Below are 18582 nucleotides of genomic sequence, written 5' to 3'. Positions count from 1 at the left end.
AGCCCAGCCTGCGCCCTCTCGCAGTTCGAGAGCCCTCAGGGGATGTCTAACTGATGGCTTAGGCCCGCTCCCCGTGAACCTAAGCCGGCAGTTGGACATCCTTAGCACTGCCACGGAGGCGGGAGAGGCTCCCGCCACTACCACTGCGCTCACCAGCTGTGAGCCTGGCTCAGAGCTTCTGGCTGAGCAGCGCTCCCACTGTGAGAGTGCACTGACCACCAGGGGGCAGCTCCTGCCTTGAGCATATGCCCCTGGTGGTCAGTGTGCATCATAGTGACAGGTTGTTCTGCCTTTGGGTCGATTTGCATATTAGTCTTTTATTATATAGGATTTATTTGTTTTTGTTGTTTTCGAGTTACCAGATGGGGGAGCCATTGCCTCCCACTGCCTCTTCCCCCAATATAAAAGAGGCTGTTTCCAGATGTCACTCTATTCAGCTGCCTGCCACTTCTTGAATCCTCCCAAAGAGTGGCCCTGGTTTGCCATACTTTAGGTATCACTCTGAACTTTAGTTTACTAGAGGATTTAATTAATGAGATTAAACCAACAAGATCTCCCTAATCTTAAGGCCTTTAGTCATGTAGTTGTCTTTTATATTTTCTATACCTTTTTTGTATGTGCTATGATGTTATATGGATTTAGTATGCACTGAATTAATACTGTTTGGTTCTTGCTATTAGAGAGATTTATGTAATAAAGTGTCCCCATCCTAGACCAAATTATGATCTATATGACCATAGAGATAACTCCGTGTTGAAATTTTTGTTTCTGTGAAAACTGAGTACCTAGCTAGGCAAAACCACATTTTGCATATGCGATTTCTGAAAGAGGGGATAACTATATAGCAGTAATCCAGATTTTTAAACTGCTCTATTGAGATATAACTTTCTAAAATATGTTTTTATTTATTTCAGAGAGGAAGAAAGAGGGAGAGAGAATCCTTGATCAGCTGCCACCTACATGCTCCCCACTGGGGATTGTGCCCACAACCTGGGCATGTGCCCAGACTGGTATTGGAACCATGACTTCCTGGTTCATGGGTCGACACTCAATCACTGAGTCACACTGGCTGGGCAAGATATAGTTTAAAAGTGCATTGTTCTGTGGTTTTTAGTATATTCACAAAGTTGTGTAATAGCCACTAGTATCAAATTCTAGAATATTTACATCACCCCAAAAAGAAACCTCATATCCATTCAGTAGTCATGCCTCATCCTTCTCTCCCTCCAGCCCCTGGAAACCACTAATCTGTTTTCTGTGTCAGTGCATTTGCCTATTCTGGATATTTTATATAAATGGAATCATGCAATATGTGGTCTTTTGTAGTAGCTTATTTCATTTAGCTTTATGTTTTCAAGGTTCTTCATAGTGTAGCATGTATCCATTGTATAGATGAACCACAGTTTATTTATCCATTCATTAGTTGATGGACATATGGAAGTAATCTAGATTTAGCAATCTTTGTCATTAGATACGGGAAAAAAGTAAAAATATTTTTATTTTATTTCAGTTAATCCTCCTGAGGATTTTGAGATAGTGGATCCTGGATATTTAGGTTATCTCTATTTGCAATGGCAACCTCCACTGTTTCTGGATAATTGTGAGGAACACACAGTAGAATATGAATTAAAATACCGAAACATTGATAGTGAAAACTGGAGGGTAAGTAAAGCATGCATTTGTGATATCAGAGCAATTATTAGGAGTTTTCTTATGATTCCTGATGTCAGTATCTACTCTAATTCCTGTATCTCAATAGCTATTACTAAGATACTAGAGGCCTGGTGCATGACATTTGTGCACTGGGGGGGGTCCCTCAGCCTGGGACCCCTTGGGGGATGTCTGTCTGGCAGTTGGACATCCCCCAAAGGGTCCTTAGCTCTGCCACGGAGGCAGGAGAGCCTCCCACCACTGCCGCTGCACTTGCCAGCCATGAGCCTGGCTTCTGGTTAAACAGCAACCCCCCTGTGGGAGCGCACTGACCACCAGGGGCAGCTCCTGCATTGAGTGGGAGTGCCACTGCTGGTCACCTGCCATGTTTCACACCGCCCCCTGGTAGTCAGTGTGTCATAGTGACCAGTCATTTCCCCATTCGGTTGATTTGCATATTAGCCTTTTATTATATAAAATAATAAGCCACTGTGGCTGCTGCTCTCTACTGTGCTTCTTGCCACATCTATTTTCACCCCATCCAGTATTAAGACTACCATTGGAAGTATATAGAAAAATACTTGGTCCCATGGAATATGAACTTGAAGAGTACTTATATATTTTATCATATTTCATAGTTACTTATATACCTGTATAAGGGTCTTATATATGCTACTCAACTGTGAGATTTTACTCTGTGGGAATCAAGCCTTATCTCTGTACTTACCCCACAGAACATAACATGGTTATTTACATATATTGTAGTAAGTTGAAGTATTAACTATTTACATAGTCAACAAGCATGTTCATTTAAAGATATCTGTTGTACAAGGAATTCTGTTACCTTCCTAATTCAGCCAGGTAGTTTCAAGGGGCAATTCAAATCATTTACTGGGCAACATTTTGTGCCAGGCACTCTGCTAGGTATCAGGAATACAAGGATTTATGATATATGATTTTAGCCTAGGAGCTCACAATTTGTCTTGCTTTCTCCAGTTACCCCCAAGATTTTATTTTATATTATTTCTGAAGAATTCACATAGCATTTGAAAGGTACAAATCATTTGCCATGTAATATGTATATAGTATGTGAAAAGTGTCTGTTGATTTCAAGTTGGTTAAAGCTCAAATCCTGCCATAGAGCCTTTTTTTCTCTTCCAGATTTTTTTTGGTTTGTTTTTTGAATGAGATATTAAGATTCAAATGATCTCATCAAATAACATAATATACTGAAGTGAGTTCTGCCAGAAATATAATGGAGAAATTGTATCACATAATCATGATGAATTTTCTAGATATTGAAACTTCTCAGGGTATTAATGACTTATTAGCCATATTAATGTAGCTCATGATGCCATCACTGTTTCTAAGCTTGACTTTGTCTCATCTTTTTATCAGACCATCATCACTAAGAATCTCCTTTACAAAGACGGGTTTGATCTTAACAAAGGCGTTGAAGCAAAGATACATACAGTTCTACAAGGGCAATGTACAAATGGATCTGAAGTTCAGAGTTCATGGTCAGAAGCTAGTTATTGGACATCACCTCAAGGTTAAAACAAAGCTCTCCTTTCATTTTTAATATTGTCAGAACAATCCACATAGGGAAAAAGTCCTTTAACTCTTATACATGAGATTGCATGTACAGTTGAGAGTGTGGCACAAAATAGAATCCTTCTTAGGAGTGGGTGATTGGCCTTTTTAAATTTTTTATATTAGCAAACACATTTGGCAAAACCTACATCTTATTAGGCTAATATAGTTCCCAGTTTTGGGGTAATATTAATAAACATGCATGTGAGCATTTGCCAAATGTGTATATGCTTAGTTCTTGTGTATATGCTTGTAATAGTACTTACACTAGTAAATAAGCCCTCAAAGGTTTTTGATTTTGCAAGCCCCTTTGACAGTGAAGTAATTTCCAACAACTTCCTTTTGAAATATTCTTTTTTTAAAAAAACTGATGTATTCATACATTTTTATTTAATTTTTTCAAATGAACTAATTATACATTTGACAAATTACAATGATAATTTCTGAGTGCAGCAAAAAAAGTTTTCTTGTGAGAATCACTATAAAGTTATAATGTTGATACATTTCTTTTAATGTGAAAAGGCATAAAATTTCCTTTATAGACGACTTGTCAAATGCATCTATAATCCCTTAAGATAAGTATGATTCATTTGAGAAAATGAGCCAGATCAAATGCATCATTAAGAAAAAAACATGCATACTAAACTATGAAGTCTACTGAGAACAAAAACCATTATTTTTTAGAGGCCCAGTGCACAAAATTTGTGCATGTGTAGGGTCCCTAGGCCTAGCCAGTGATCAGGGATGATCAGGTTCCCCCACCTCCCTGCCTCCCTGCCTCCTCCTTCCCTTGCCACCTGTGCACTGCCACCATACTGTCCCCCCCTGCCTCCCTGCCTCCTCCTTTCCTTGCCACCCATCCACACACTGCCACCTCACAGTTCCCCTTGCCTCCCTGCCTCCCTGCCTCCTTTTTCCCTCCCTCCCTCAGTGCCCTGCCGCCACTGCTGGTCACCTGCCATGTCAGTGCCCATCATAGTGAGCAATCAAACTCCCCTTCTCCCAATCAAACTCCTGAGGGGACACTTTGCATATTAGCCTTTTATATATGTAGACTAGAGGCCTGGTGCACAAAGCAACATTTTGTGCCAGGCACTCTGCTAGGTATCAGGAATACAAGGATTTATGATATATGATTTTAGCCTAGGAGCTCACAATTTGTCTTGCTTTCTCCAGTTACCCCCAAGATTTTATTTTATATTATTTCTGAAGAATTCACATAGCATTTGAAAGGTACAAATCATTTGCCATGTAATATGTATATAGTATGTGAAAAGTGTCTGTTGATTTCAAGTTGGTTAAAGCTCAAATCCTGCCATAGAGCCTTTTTTTCTCTTCCAGATTTTTTTTGGTTTGTTTTTTGAATGAGATATTAAGATTCAAATGATCTCATCAAATAACATAATATACTGAAGTGAGTTCTGCCAGAAATATAATGGAGAAATTGTATCACATAATCATGATGAATTTTCTAGATATTGAAACTTCTCAGGGTATTAATGACTTATTAGCCATATTAATGTAGCTCATGATGCCATCACTGTTTCTAAGCTTGACTTTGTCTCATCTTTTTATCAGACCATCATCACTAAGAATCTCCTTTACAAAGACGGGTTTGATCTTAACAAAGGCGTTGAAGCAAAGATACATACAGTTCTACAAGGGCAATGTACAAATGGATCTGAAGTTCAGAGTTCATGGTCAGAAGCTAGTTATTGGACATCACCTCAAGGTTAAAACAAAGCTCTCCTTTCATTTTTAATATTGTCAGAACAATCCACATAGGGAAAAAGTCCTTTAACTCTTATACATGAGATTGCATGTACAGTTGAGAGTGTGGCACAAAATAGAATCCTTCTTAGGAGTGGGTGATTGGCCTTTTTAAATTTTTTATATTAGCAAACACATTTGGCAAAACCTACATCTTATTAGGCTAATATAGTTCCCAGTTTTGGGGTAATATTAATAAACATGCATGTGAGCATTTGCCAAATGTGTATATGCTTAGTTCTTGTGTATATGCTTGTAATAGTACTTACACTAGTAAATAAGCCCTCAAAGGTTTTTGATTTTGCAAGCCCCTTTGACAGTGAAGTAATTTCCAACAACTTCCTTTTGAAATATTCTTTTTTTAAAAAAACTGATGTATTCATACATTTTTATTTAATTTTTTCAAATGAACTAATTATACATTTGACAAATTACAATGATAATTTCTGAGTGCAGCAAAAAAAGTTTTCTTGTGAGAATCACTATAAAGTTATAATGTTGATACATTTCTTTTCATGTGAAAAGGCATAAAATTTCCTTTATAGACAACTTATCATTTATCCATCATGTAATGTCAAATGCACCTATAATCCCTTAAAATAAGTATGATTCTTTTGAGGAAAAAGAACCAGATCAAATGCATCATTAAGGAAAAACATGCATACTGAACTATGAAGTCTACTGAGGACAAAGGCCATTATTTTTTAATTCCCCAATTCCTGATGGAGTTCTCAGAATATAGTTTCTCAGTTGATGAGTAGCAAATTGATTTATTGGTTAAATTAGCAACTATGGAGTTATATATGTCAGTTATACTGAGAACAGTATAAAATAAATGGATAATTCACCAGAAACTGGCTTCTAGATTTTAATTTTAGTGACCTTGAAGTAACATAATGTAGTACCAAATGTTTAAACACCCATTATAATTGCTAACCTGTGAAGTCAGCATTATTTATATCTGATCAGCTATCCAAGATTTTTCTATTTTTCTTTTGAAAAAGGCAGTAAAAAATCCCAGAGAATAAGGGGGAGACTACTAATTAAAGGTCATGTCTAGCACCATAAAAGTAAATCCAACCAGGAACTGGAGCATGATGTCAGCGAAGACGGTGCGAAGGGCCCCTTTGAAATATTCTTGATTATGCTGATTGCTAAATGAAATGGAGAGGTCAAAGGAAATGAAAAAAATTATACAGTGATTTCCCGAATGATTCATCACTGTGCCTTTCAAGCATTCACAGTTCATTTATTCCTTAGGAAATCTGGAAACTAAAATTCAGGATATGAATTGTATATATTACAACTGGCAATATTTACTGTGCTCTTGGAAACTTGGCATGGATGTCAGCTTTGATACCAATTACTACTTGTTTTACTGGTAAGTGTTTTTATAATAAGAATTCCATATTGGGAAAATATCATTTAAGTTAATCCATTGTATGAGTAACTGTATTTTTACTTAATTAAATTCATTTTATTTTTCAGTGCTGTGTTTATTAAGTGTGTTTTACAATTATTTGGGTTTCATTTATTTTTTTGATATATTTTTATTAATTTCAGAGAGGGAGAGGGAGAGAGAGAGATAGAAACATCAATGGTGAGAGAGAATCATTGATCGGCTGCCTCCTGCATGCTCTCTACTGGAGATCAAGCATGCAACCTGGGCATGTGCTCCCGCCCCCGACTGGGATTTGAACCCTGACCTCCTTGTTCATAGGTTGACATTCAACCACTGAGCCACACCAGCTGGGCTGTTTGGGGTTTTAAATGGGAGTAAGTAGGTTTAGGCTGTGGCTTCTGGAAGGCACTGTATGGGTGATACAACGAACGCAATCACTTTCTATAGTAGATTAAATTTTGTATTCTTGAGATAGATGGAGTTATAATCTAAACAAATTGACATTTTTTATATTCTTGCTTTTTGAAAAAGCAAGTACCTATTAAGACTGGATTCTTTTTCTGACTTTTTCATCTTTGATAACTATTACTGAGACTTTGAAACTTAGAGCCAGATTGAATCTTCTATCTCCTTCATTCCTTAGTTGTTTCATGGTAACACTGATCATGTCCTGAAACTCCTTTGCAAGGTGATATATCTCTCTTTTACTTCCTGTCTCTTCTGTAAGAACACTACTTTAGGCTCACCTCATCCCAAACCTGCATGATTGCCATAGCACCCCAAATGCCAATCTCTCCCTTTCCCATTCATTCTGCACATTGTAGCCAAATTTATTTTCCTATACTGCACTATGCATATGCCACTCTTTTGCTCCAGTGGCTACTCATTGCCTCCAGGATAAAATCTAAACTGCCATTCAAGTCTCTGCCTCACTGTGTCACTGCCTTTCCAAAGTTACCTTCTGCTATCACCATTATGAATGTTCCTCTCCATTTAGACCATCGCTACATATTTTCCCTCACACATGGTTATGCTATTTAAAAAAACATTTATTGTTAAAAGTATTACATATGTCCCCTTTTATCTCCCATTGGCCAGAGCCTGCTCCCCTCCTCCCCCGATCTTATACAAATGTCTAAACATTTTTGCTTAATTTTATGAGTTAGCTGACTTATTTCAATGTCAATGTTTTGAAAAGATTAGAAGTAGAATATTCAGGACATGTTGCTTTTTTAGAAAATTGTGTTTAATATGAGATAGAAGAATAGTCACTTTCTAATATTAAGTATCTTTTTTTCTTGATTTTTAAAATATATATTTATGTTGAGAGTATTACAGGTGTCCACCCTTTCCTCCATTCCCCTCCTCCACCCCATCCCACCCTGCCCCAGGCCTTCACCACCCTATTGTCTGTGCCCATGGGTAATGTATATATGCATACAAGTTCTTTGGATGATCTCCTCCCAACCAACCGTCATCACCTGATGTTATGCTCCTTCATACCTTGTGTGCATTGCTATCTGGAATGCCCTCTGGCTCTCTCTTTTATAAACTTAAAAAAAAATCTTTATTGTTGAATTTTTTAAAAATATATTTTTATTAATTTCAGAGAGGAAGGGGGAGAGAGAGATAGAAACATCAATGAGAGAGAATCATTGATTGGCTGCCTCCTGCATGCCCCTCACTGGGGATCAAGCCTGCAACCCAGGCATATGCCCTGACCAGGAATTGAACCCTGGCTGAGAATCAAACTGTGACCTCCTGGTTCATAGGTTGACGCTCAACCGCTGAGCCACACCGGCCAAGCTCTGGCTTTTCTGAGGTTTATCTCTCTCTCTCAATCCTCACCTGAGGATATTTTTTTCATTGATTTTTAGGGAGAGTGGAAGAGAGAGAAAGAAAGAGAGAAACATTGATGTGAGAGAAACACACATCAATTGTTATTATTAAAAATAACAATATTTTGTAAATCTGCTTACTTCAAATGTAAATTCTCCAGTACAATATTAAAAAGGAAGTATCATGCTGCAAATGATAAAATTTCATCCTTTTTTATTGCTGAGTAATATTTATATATATCACATCTTTATCCATTCATCTATTGATAGATGCCTAGGTTGCTTCCAAAGCTTGTCTATTGTAAATAATGCTTCAATGAACATAGGGTGCAGATATCTTTTCAAATTAGTGTTTCCATTTTCTTTGTATAAATATCCAGAAGTGCAAATTGGTGGCTCATATGGTAGTTCTAGTTTTAATTTTTTGAAGAACCTCCATAATGTTTTCCATATTGTCTGCACCAATTTACAATCTCACCAACAGTGCATGAAGGTTGCCAGAGAAGAAGGGGCTTGGAGAATGGGTGAAAAAAGTGAAGGGGAAAAAGAGGTACAAACTTCCAGCTATAAAATAAATAAGCCACAGAAATCTAGTGCACCGTACAGGGAATATAGTCAATAATTGTAATAACTTTGCATGGTGACAGACGGTTACTAGACTTATTGTGATTATTGTTTAGTAAGGTATACAAATGTTGAATCTATGTTGTACGTCTGAAACTAAGATAATATTATAAACCAACTATAATAATAAAAAAGGCAGTATAATCCAGAATTATATAAATTCCTGGTTTTCTTAATAAGAATCTTACTCTTTGATTCACAAATCCTGATGGTGAGTCAACATAAACTTGCGTTATCTTTGACATTTTGTAAAGGTTCCCATCAGATTGTAAGCTCCATGAAATCATGGACTATGTCTGCTTTCCTTACTATGGAATCCTTAGCATTTATCATAGGATCTGGTACATAGTTGGTACTCAATAAACATTGCATGTTATTAAGTGATTTTTAATTCACTTAGTATCTCAAGATAATTGAAAATTGGGCACCATAGTATCAGAAGATATCAGTAAAACAATTCTTACAAAACTTCCCTTTACAGGTATGAGGGCTTGGACCATGCATTACAGTGTTCTGATTACATTGAGGATAATGGGAAAAATATTGGATGCAGGTTTTCCTATTTGGAGGAACCAGACTATAAAGATTTCTACATCTGTGTTAATGGATCATCAAAATCCCAGCTTATCAGACCCAGCTATTTCATTTTTCAGCTTCAAAATATAGGTGACGTAAACAAACAACTTCAAAATGTTTCTAGTTTAAGCCATTTACAACCACGTGGAAGAGAAGAGATAGACAGAGAGAGAGAGAGAGAGAGATAGAGATGATAGAGATATAGAGATGATGGAGATAGAGATATAAAGATATATACCTACTAAAATGCAAAGCCAGAAAAATGAGGGCCAACAGAGCATACAAGGACACTCTTATTAAATATAAAAGTATAGAAGATAAGTAATTGAATGAAGGGTAAAGTGTCATTTTCATTTAGAACTCACAATCTACTACCCAGCTTCAAAGGGTTGATCTGTTATACAGTATTATTGTCTAGTGTTAGTGATGGAGTAATTATGGAATTACTTAGTTTCAGGTCTCAATAAGCATATATTTGGATATTTTCTGAGTCTGAGTTCTTATCTTTAACAGTTACAACAATAACAGGTTCTAGAGTCAGCCACACCGTGGTCTGAATCTTGGATTTACCACTTTTTAGCTATATGGCCTTGGGCAAGATACTTTTAACATCTATTTAATTTCCTCATCAGTAAAATGAGGATAATAAAAGATTACCTCATAGGTTTATTGTGAAATATGAATGAATTTATGGTATAACCTCCCTGGTTCAGTGCCTAAGACATCATAAACTCTAAGTAAATTAGCTATGGTTGTGTTGTTTCTATGATGATTGTAGTAGTTGTTTCTAATGGTGCTGTAGGGGATAAAAATTTTTCCTCTACCATTCTAGGTTCTTTAACTGGTCTAATAATTAAATTGCTATAAGACAGATTTACAGGAAAAAACAAATTTAATTACATATGTATGAGAGCCTCACATAGATATGAGAGGCCCAAAGATAATAAGGCAATTGAGGCTTATATGCTGTCCTGAGCTAAGGAGAAGGGGGTAGAGGTCTGGGGCTTCAAAAGGAAGGAAAACAATTCACAGGAAGATGGGAAGAGTAAAGGTTTGGTAAATAAATGTTTGCAATTCCATACAGAGACAGTGGGACACAGAAAGGACTTAGAACAAATAATCCCTGCCAGTTTCCCCCAGCTCACCATGCCTGGCCCATACTCTTTTTCTTTTTTTTTAATTTTTATTTGGTGCCCTTGACCAGAATCGAACCTGGGACCCTTCAGTCCGCAGGCTGACGCTCTATCCACTGAGCCAAACCAGCCAGGGCTGGCCCATACTCTTTGTAGTTATCTCTGGTGATAGCTCTCTTCCTGGACCAGGCCATCTACTTAAATTCTCTTTTAAAAAGTAAAAGAAATAAAACTGTTCCTGAGTCTTTTGGACCTTGATTGCCTTCAGCTCAGAACAACCCACGTGTCGAAGTGGCACATTTTGGAGCGATGTATTCTACTTTCTTTCACTACAAAATGAAAAAAAAATGACTGTAATGATTAGGCTCTTCTAACTTTTCTCTTGGGCTTTAATATTTGTCAATATGTGACTCACCAAAAATTAGTTTCCAAAATAATCAAGATGTATTAATAGCCCAAACTTGGTTGGCAAGCAACTTTGATTTTCATTCATATTATAGAGAATAGTCTTGAGCCACATGATTTATCCTGAAGGCTTAGGTTACTAGGTTTGATACCATTGTAATTAGCTAGTTATTAATAATAGGAAGAAGCAAAAGGAGGCCATTCATTATAAGCATGGCCACCTGGGCAGCTTCAACAGGAAGCTGTAACTTTACACTCCCCAGGTGGGCCGCGGCAGGTATTGGCTCAATGAGTTGGGATGATGTAAGGTACTTGCTTCCAGTCAAACCTGGGGACAAAGATCAATGACTAGAGGAGAAGGTGGAGCCAATGCAAGCCCGCAAAACTTTGGAGAAACATAATCCCAAAACAAAAGAGTTCATGCTCTTGGCTCTTGGTGCTCTTGGCAGCCTTGGCTCTCTTGCTCCTCTGGCTTTGCTCTTACCCATGTTTCTTCCATAGCCATGTGGCCTTGCAGACCCCACATACAATGGACTGATAGACTGCAGTTCAGAACACAAACTAACCCAGCCTGATGCTGGGTTAGACACTGCAAATATGGAATGGAAACTCTGAGCAATGGCTTTAATTCTAGCCCTGCTAAAGGCTCAGCTGGACTTTTTCCTTGGCAGGACAGAGAGAAATGGGACCTTGTAAAAGCAGGGATTTAACTCCACACAAATAAATGTCACTCATTCTACCATGTGAGGCTCAGGAAATTCTTTTTCTTGTGACATTGCAAGAAACCCACATACCCCTGGCAACAGATAGGGACAGGGAGCGCTCCCCTCAATGACAGGTTTCCTTTGCTTTAATAAGGGCTACTACTTAACTTCAGTAACCTCCATGTTGAAATGGTTTCCTTTTGCTTTTCAGTTAAACCTTTGCCACCAGACTATCTTAATATTGTTGTGAAGAAGTCAGAGGATATTAACCTGGAATGGAACATACCTGAAGGACCCATTCCAGCAAATTGTTTCATTTATGAAATTAAGTTCACAGAAGATAATACGACCTGGATGGTATGTACATTATATTTATTTGGGAAAATCATAAATATAGCCTTTTAAATAAAATAGCAAGCATGAAAACCAATCAATTGATATCCATGAGGAATAAATGTGACATTTATCTTATTTTAATTTCCAAAAATTCAAATCATCTAGTAGACAAAAGAAAGACCTTTGCTGTCTGAAAGTATAATCAATCATACCAATTTCAAAGCTACATAGGACCTTAGATATAATCCAGTCACTTATTTTCAATAATGTGTGAATAAATTAAAGTTGCCAAGTACATGAAAAAGATGGATTATAAAGAGATCTCAGGAAAGATGAAAGAAAGAAAGAAAGAAAGAAAGAAAGAAAGAAAGAAAGAAAGAAAGAAAGAAAGAAAGAAAGAAAGAAAGAAAGAAGGAAAGGAAGAAAGAAAGGAAGAAAGAAAGAAAAAAGAAAGAAAGAAACTCCTTCTTGAGGAATAGCCATCAGGTCAAAATTAGAGTTTGGTTGTGCTACCTGAGAATTGCTTGTAGCAAGGAAGAGAGACTAACTGGGGAAGTAGGCAATGTTTGCAAGACCGATTACCCTCCAGCATCAACAATGTGGTGATGATGCCTTTAGCCCCACATTGTTGTATGTTAATTTTATTCATTGGTTTCCAATTTAAAGGATGGTGGAGATTAGGCGAGGCATTAGTTCTAATCAATTTATTTAATAAACATGAGAAAACCGTTGTTGAATTGATTTACAAGTCCCAAGGAAGTGAATTGACTTACAGTCAAATTACACAGCTAGAACTAAAATCCAGATCTTATTCCCAGTCCACTTTAACCAGAGAAAAAGTTACAATAAAAGCAAAGCTGTTATTTTGGATGAGAAACACTCTTCAGCTCTTTGAAATGTAAAATTAAAGTAATCGCTTCAGTAATTTTTTTTTTCCTTTGAGATCATCCAGCTTTGTGTTCTCATATCTGCAAGGGTAGTTTCATGCCAAGCCCTGAGCACTGCTACACTGGTCTTATAGCAGTTAACCAAAATAAGAATAAGGGGGGGGGGAGTTTCATGTGTATGAATTTTATAGTTTCCATAGAAACAACATTCACATGATGGCTGTCTTTTTCTAATTCAGTGTATGTAGCATTTTCCAGTTCATGGAATCTGGGAAATTTGACACTAATCCAAATACTGGGTGTTATAAACACCAAAGCTACCTAGCAATTTTGCCCTGTCACACATGCCCTTTATTGCATGTGATCCATTATTACTGTAGGAAAAAAATTGAAATATAGATAAGGAAGGGAAGAAAAAAAAAGGAACCCACCTAATCACTGTTAGGATTTTGGTATATACATTTGTAGTCATTTGATGCATATATCTTATGTAACAAAACCCACTTTGAAATCAACAAAACAAATGGGATCGGTCTAGCTGCAATTAGATCAAATAATGCAATCTTATTTTTTCCTTGGCTTTTAGGCTACCACATTTGAAAATCAAATGTATGTCACAAGAACATCAAATGACAGCCAAGAAATATGCTTTTTAGTGAGAAGCAAAATGAATGTTTATTGCACAGACGATGGAATTTGGAGTGAATGGAGTGAAATAGAATGCTGGAAAGGTATGAGATAAAAGAATAGCAACTAAATAACTGGAGCACTTTGCTGGTAAAATTAATTTTCTTTCAGTGTATTTTGTAATTATGGAAATCAAAAGGCTCTTTCATATAGCCTATAATCGGAGAAGATAAATTAGCAAGCACCTCAATCGAACATAGATTTATGGAAAATTTAATATTCAGTTTTAACTAGGAATAATTTGACTAGTTTAATTAAGAACCTTGTTATATTTCTATTATCAACATTCTTGTGTTTCTGCTGGTCAATAAAAGAACAAACTAGTTCTTTTTGGGGGGAGCCTATATAGTATTAACAATATATTCCTATGCTTTCAATTTTTAAAAAAATATATATTTTATTGATTTTTTTTTTACAGAGAGGAAGGGAGAGGGATAGAAAGTTCATTGATGTGACAGAGACATATTGATTGGTTGCCTCCTGCATGTGCCCCAACCAGGGCCAAGGATCATGCCTGCAATCAAGGTATGTGCCTTTGACCCAAATGAAACCCAGGACCCTTCAGTCCGCAGGCTGACGCTCTATCCATTGAGCCAAACCAGTTAGGGCTGCTTTCAATTTTTAAGAGAACAGAAATCTTAAAACAAGGATATGTCAGCATATACTTGTTTTTGAGTGTCTAGTACTGTGTCTAATGAATATTTTTCTAATTAATATGTCATCATTAGTAAAATACATATTCCATTCCCTTCCAACACTGATTTAAAGTGACGTGATAAAATATATATTTTGAAATAGAAATATAGACTAAAAAAGCCTTGAGAATAAGGCAAAATATCATAAATTAACTAACATTGCTCTTTCAGATATATAGGTATATAAATATATATACAGATATAGATACAAACAAATACTGGCATTTCTATCATTCATCTCCTTTCATGTCATTCATTATACTAAAATTTCTGTTTGACTACTTATATTTATATCTATTAATATATTGCTATCATTGTTCTCTTTCACTTAGCAAATATTTATTAAGCACACTTTTCAGGCATGAGAGATACAGCAATAAAATAATCCCTGTCCTCATGAAATTTATATTTTATTCCCAAGTTGAGTAGAGATAAGAAACAAAGAATCCAAATATATCGCATAATCACTAAGGGCCATGGAGAAAAAATAGAGAGAGGGAGAACTCAATTAACCAAGAGATAATATGAAATCAGAATGAGCCTTACTGGTTCTACTTTTTTCTTTTTGTCACTGCTATAAAAAATCTGGGGACTCTATGGGAATGACATTGAGAAAGTTATGTCCTAAATATCTTGTCATTTGTCAATTAATAGTTTATGGTGAGTTTTTAGACATATCCTCAAAATATACATCTTTTTATGTATTTTACATATAGTTTTAACCATGATATCGACTGAGATTTCTTTTTCCCTGATGGGCATCTCTTGGTAAATTCTTAATAACTTTGGGTTAAGAGTCAAGAATTTCCTGATGTGTGTGTGGTCTTAGTTCTTTAGGCTATTTTTTAAAAATATGTTTGCATTGATTTCAGAGAAGAAGGAAGAAGGAGAGAGAGAGAGAAAAACATGGGTGATGGGAGAGAATCATTGATTGGCTGCCTCCTGCATGCCCCCTACTGGGGATGGAGCCCGCAACCCAGGCATGTGCCCTGACCAAGAGTCAAACTGTGACCTCCTGGTTCATAGGTTGAAGCTCAACCACTTAGCCATGCTGGCTGGGCTTGGATTGATTCTATATAGAGAGAAAGCAACTGGAACTTCAGGAAAGAAGCCTGCTCTCCCACTGTTTTTTGCATGCCAAAAACTTACATTATTAGTCATTTCTCTGGATTATATCCTTGCAAATCTTAACTGAACTGACCATATGAATTTAACTTAGTACAAAATCAGATCCTAAGAGAATAGGACAAAGAAAAAGGTAGGGTTGGGGGTAGGTAGGTTTAAGTGCAGGTAAAGCCTAGGATTCAAGATGCTTTGTAGTAGTACTACAAAACAAGTGAGAGATACTAGTTTTGAAGGACAGGCTTTATCTTTTTGTTTGTTTGTTTTAAAACATGTTTTATTGATTTAAGAGAGGAAGGGAGAGGTAGAGAGAGAAACATCAATGATAAGAGAATCATTGATCAACTGCCTCCTGCATGCCCCCTACTGGGGATTGAGCCCACAATCTGGACATGTGCCCTGACGGGGAATCAAACCGTGACCTCCTGGTTCATAGGTTGATGCTTAACCACTGAGCTGCACCAGATGGGCTACTTTTTAAGTCTGTCTAGTTATTGCTCATTTTTTGCTATGTAGAAGAACCATTAAAAGTTCATCCCTAAAAGAGAAAAACCTTATCTCTTTAGTCACTGAAATGGGAGACAACTTTAAAATCATGACCTTTATAGACTAGGTCTATTATTGGACTTCTATTGAAGACCAGCTCTTGCTCACTATAGCATTATATTATATAAACATTTGACTTATTAAGAGTAAAAAGATACATAAGATATGTTTATCTTATCACTTGGCTAATGTTTTATTATTTTGTTTGTATGAAAAATTTACAAGGTCAATTTTTAAACAAAACATATTAGAAAATAAGAATTGGGCTTTGAGGAGCTATTTTTCCAAGTGAAATGAAGAGATGTCACAGTTCAATAAGGTAGTTGTTCTATATAAAAAGTGCACAAATGAAAGGAATGCTATACCCAGCAGAACTGTGGTATCTATGCAATGGCAAAGATGCAGCAGTTTCTGAGTTAAAACTCAGCTCTTCACCATTTCCTAGATTATTTATAAAATAATTTTGTTTCAAAAATAACTGTAAACATCTAACCATTCCCCCCTTTTATGTGATTTTTCCACCTAGGTGTCCAGCAGGAGGAAATCTTATCTTTCTTGATACCATTTGCTTTTATCTTATTTTTAATTTTGGTAATAACTTGTCTGCTTGTGTCTAAGCAAAAAACTTTACAGAAAATGGTAAGTTGTATAACATTATAATGCTCACTCTGGGACAGTAGATAACAAAAATACGTCCTGCATTTAGGACTGATGGAACTACATTTTATGATTTTGCCTGCACACTCTGGGTATACAATTGATGTATGGATTGTGATAATGTCTTCAGAAAATACAATTTAAAAATTAACCCTAAAAAGTTACATTTTGGGGTGGATTTACTTTTGCTGAAATAAAAGAATAATGCTTTAGAAAATGAAACACTATTTACCTTTAGATTAGGGGAAACACAAAGAAAGAGTTACTGGAGAAAAGAAAGGATAGAATGACTTAAAATGGACATACTCTGAAATATATTACTAATATACCATAGGCAAAGGATCACAGAAATTCAAAACCAGGGTGCCTAACTTTTAAGAGCTCATTTTGTAGTTGAGGGAGATAAAATTCATACAAAAATATAACCTGCATTATGAGCTGATGTTAGATGATTGCTGTTTGAGTTGTGCAGATAATGTAACAGAATTTCAGAAGGTGGATTACTGTGAGTTGGAGGGATTTCAGGAGGAATTGTGACTTCGAGGAAAATATCTCAAAGTCAAGTCTTTTAAAGATAAAGAGAACTGTGAATGTGTATGAAAGGTTTCACTTTATTTCTCTGCTGAATGCTTTTTTTTGCATATTCCCGTGAATTATTAAGTCAAATAGTTTGTGTTATTAATGACTATTTGTTGATAATGAAGCTCTCTTTTAATTTCAGATTTTGCAGAAAAAACAAGAAGTTTTTCCTCGTCAAGAGACAATCTGTTGACTCAGTCATTTCGTCTTATGGACAAATGTTAACGATGAGTCTTATTGAACTGAATTTTCTCTACAAGTGTTGAATAAATCTGATTATAAAGGCATTGTTGTATTTAAGTATTTAGAGCACTCAAAGCCTCAACTAGCAGCAAATTTTCTAGATTCTGTTCACATGGTTTTTCCTTATTAATCCATGGTGAGAGTGCTGCACATACAGAAGTCAAGGGATGGGTCAGATTCTATTCAGTGATGTATTAAATGTTAGCAGCAGAAATATGGCACCAGGCATTAACCTCAGTTCTTGAGTTCTGGCTAAGAAGAAAGAATTCAGAGCCAATATTCAAATTATAACAGAAAGTTTATTTAGAGTATCACAGGAGTAGTAGAAGGGCCTTTGGCACTTAGGAGAAAGAGGGAGAGAGATAAGAGCTTTGGACATGCCCCAGAAGAGAGAGAGTGCCTGTGTCCTGGGGAAGATGGGGGCGAGGAACCACAGGGTATGCTCCATAGAGAGAGCCATGCTGGTCCTTCATCCTCAGGGCTTTTATTTGAGGTCTCAGTGGAGGATCTCAATAGAATAATCATCAGCTTTCCAGGTGTGTCTCCTCAAGTCTTTGTCTCCACTGATTGGGTGGCACTAGGGGAGGGGATCATTAGTCAATGAAGCTGGTCCTGGTGTCAGCCACAGCAACTCTCCACATGGTTTTGCTGCTTTACTGGGCCTGGAGCTGAAACAGAGCTAAGGCCTAGATATCATCTCCAGTGGCTAATGCTTAAGGGAGTGGTTGCCCGTTGCTAGGCACCCAGGCTCTCCACCCTGGTGACCTTCTTCACCTGGCCCATCTTTCCTGCCCTGCTCATGCCTATATAACTGCCCACTGCATTAATAATACAATGTGATGTTGCAATTTCAACTAAGCCATAGAGATAGTGTCCAACCTTGAAAGGTTGAGAGTCTAATTTTTTTAAAAAATTGCAGTTGAAATGACAGTGTTCACCATGAATAAGGTTGTTTGCCTTTATTAACAACCTGTAGAGAGGATTCATCAGAAGAAGTTTTAAATACATTTCCAGTTTAAAGTATGCTTCACATTTAATGAAATAAGTGAGAGGAATGCCGTGCATAAAAGGCTGAAAATAATAAAATGACTAAATATCATATTTGAAAAATTCAAATGTCACAAACTACACAATA

General features: G+C 36.6%; 1 protein-coding gene across 1 annotated transcript in view; it reads left to right on the top strand.

Moving 5' to 3' along the window:
• IL13RA2 (interleukin 13 receptor, alpha 2) overlaps positions 1-17484 on the top strand; it is a 70167-nt gene extending 52683 nt beyond the window's left edge. Inside the window, exons 3-10 of the mRNA XM_005879910.2 lie at positions 1511-1662; positions 3049-3202; positions 6274-6394; positions 9359-9543; positions 11907-12052; positions 13505-13649; positions 16495-16607; positions 17347-17484. Coding sequence (XP_005879972.1) covers positions 1511-1662; positions 3049-3202; positions 6274-6394; positions 9359-9543; positions 11907-12052; positions 13505-13649; positions 16495-16607; positions 17347-17397 — 1067 coding nt within the window. The 3' untranslated portion in view covers positions 17398-17484. The remainder of the gene's footprint in view (positions 1-1510; positions 1663-3048; positions 3203-6273; positions 6395-9358; positions 9544-11906; positions 12053-13504; positions 13650-16494; positions 16608-17346) is intronic.
• The last annotated feature ends 1098 nt before the right edge of the window (positions 17485-18582 follow it).

Source organism: Myotis brandtii, unplaced genomic scaffold (assembly GCF_000412655.1).
Source record: "Myotis brandtii unplaced genomic scaffold, ASM41265v1 scaffold613, whole genome shotgun sequence".
NCBI lineage: Eukaryota > Metazoa > Chordata > Mammalia > Chiroptera > Vespertilionidae > Myotis > Myotis brandtii.
The sequence above is the reverse complement of the archived record's forward strand: the minus strand, read 5'-3'. Positions and strand labels throughout refer to the sequence as shown.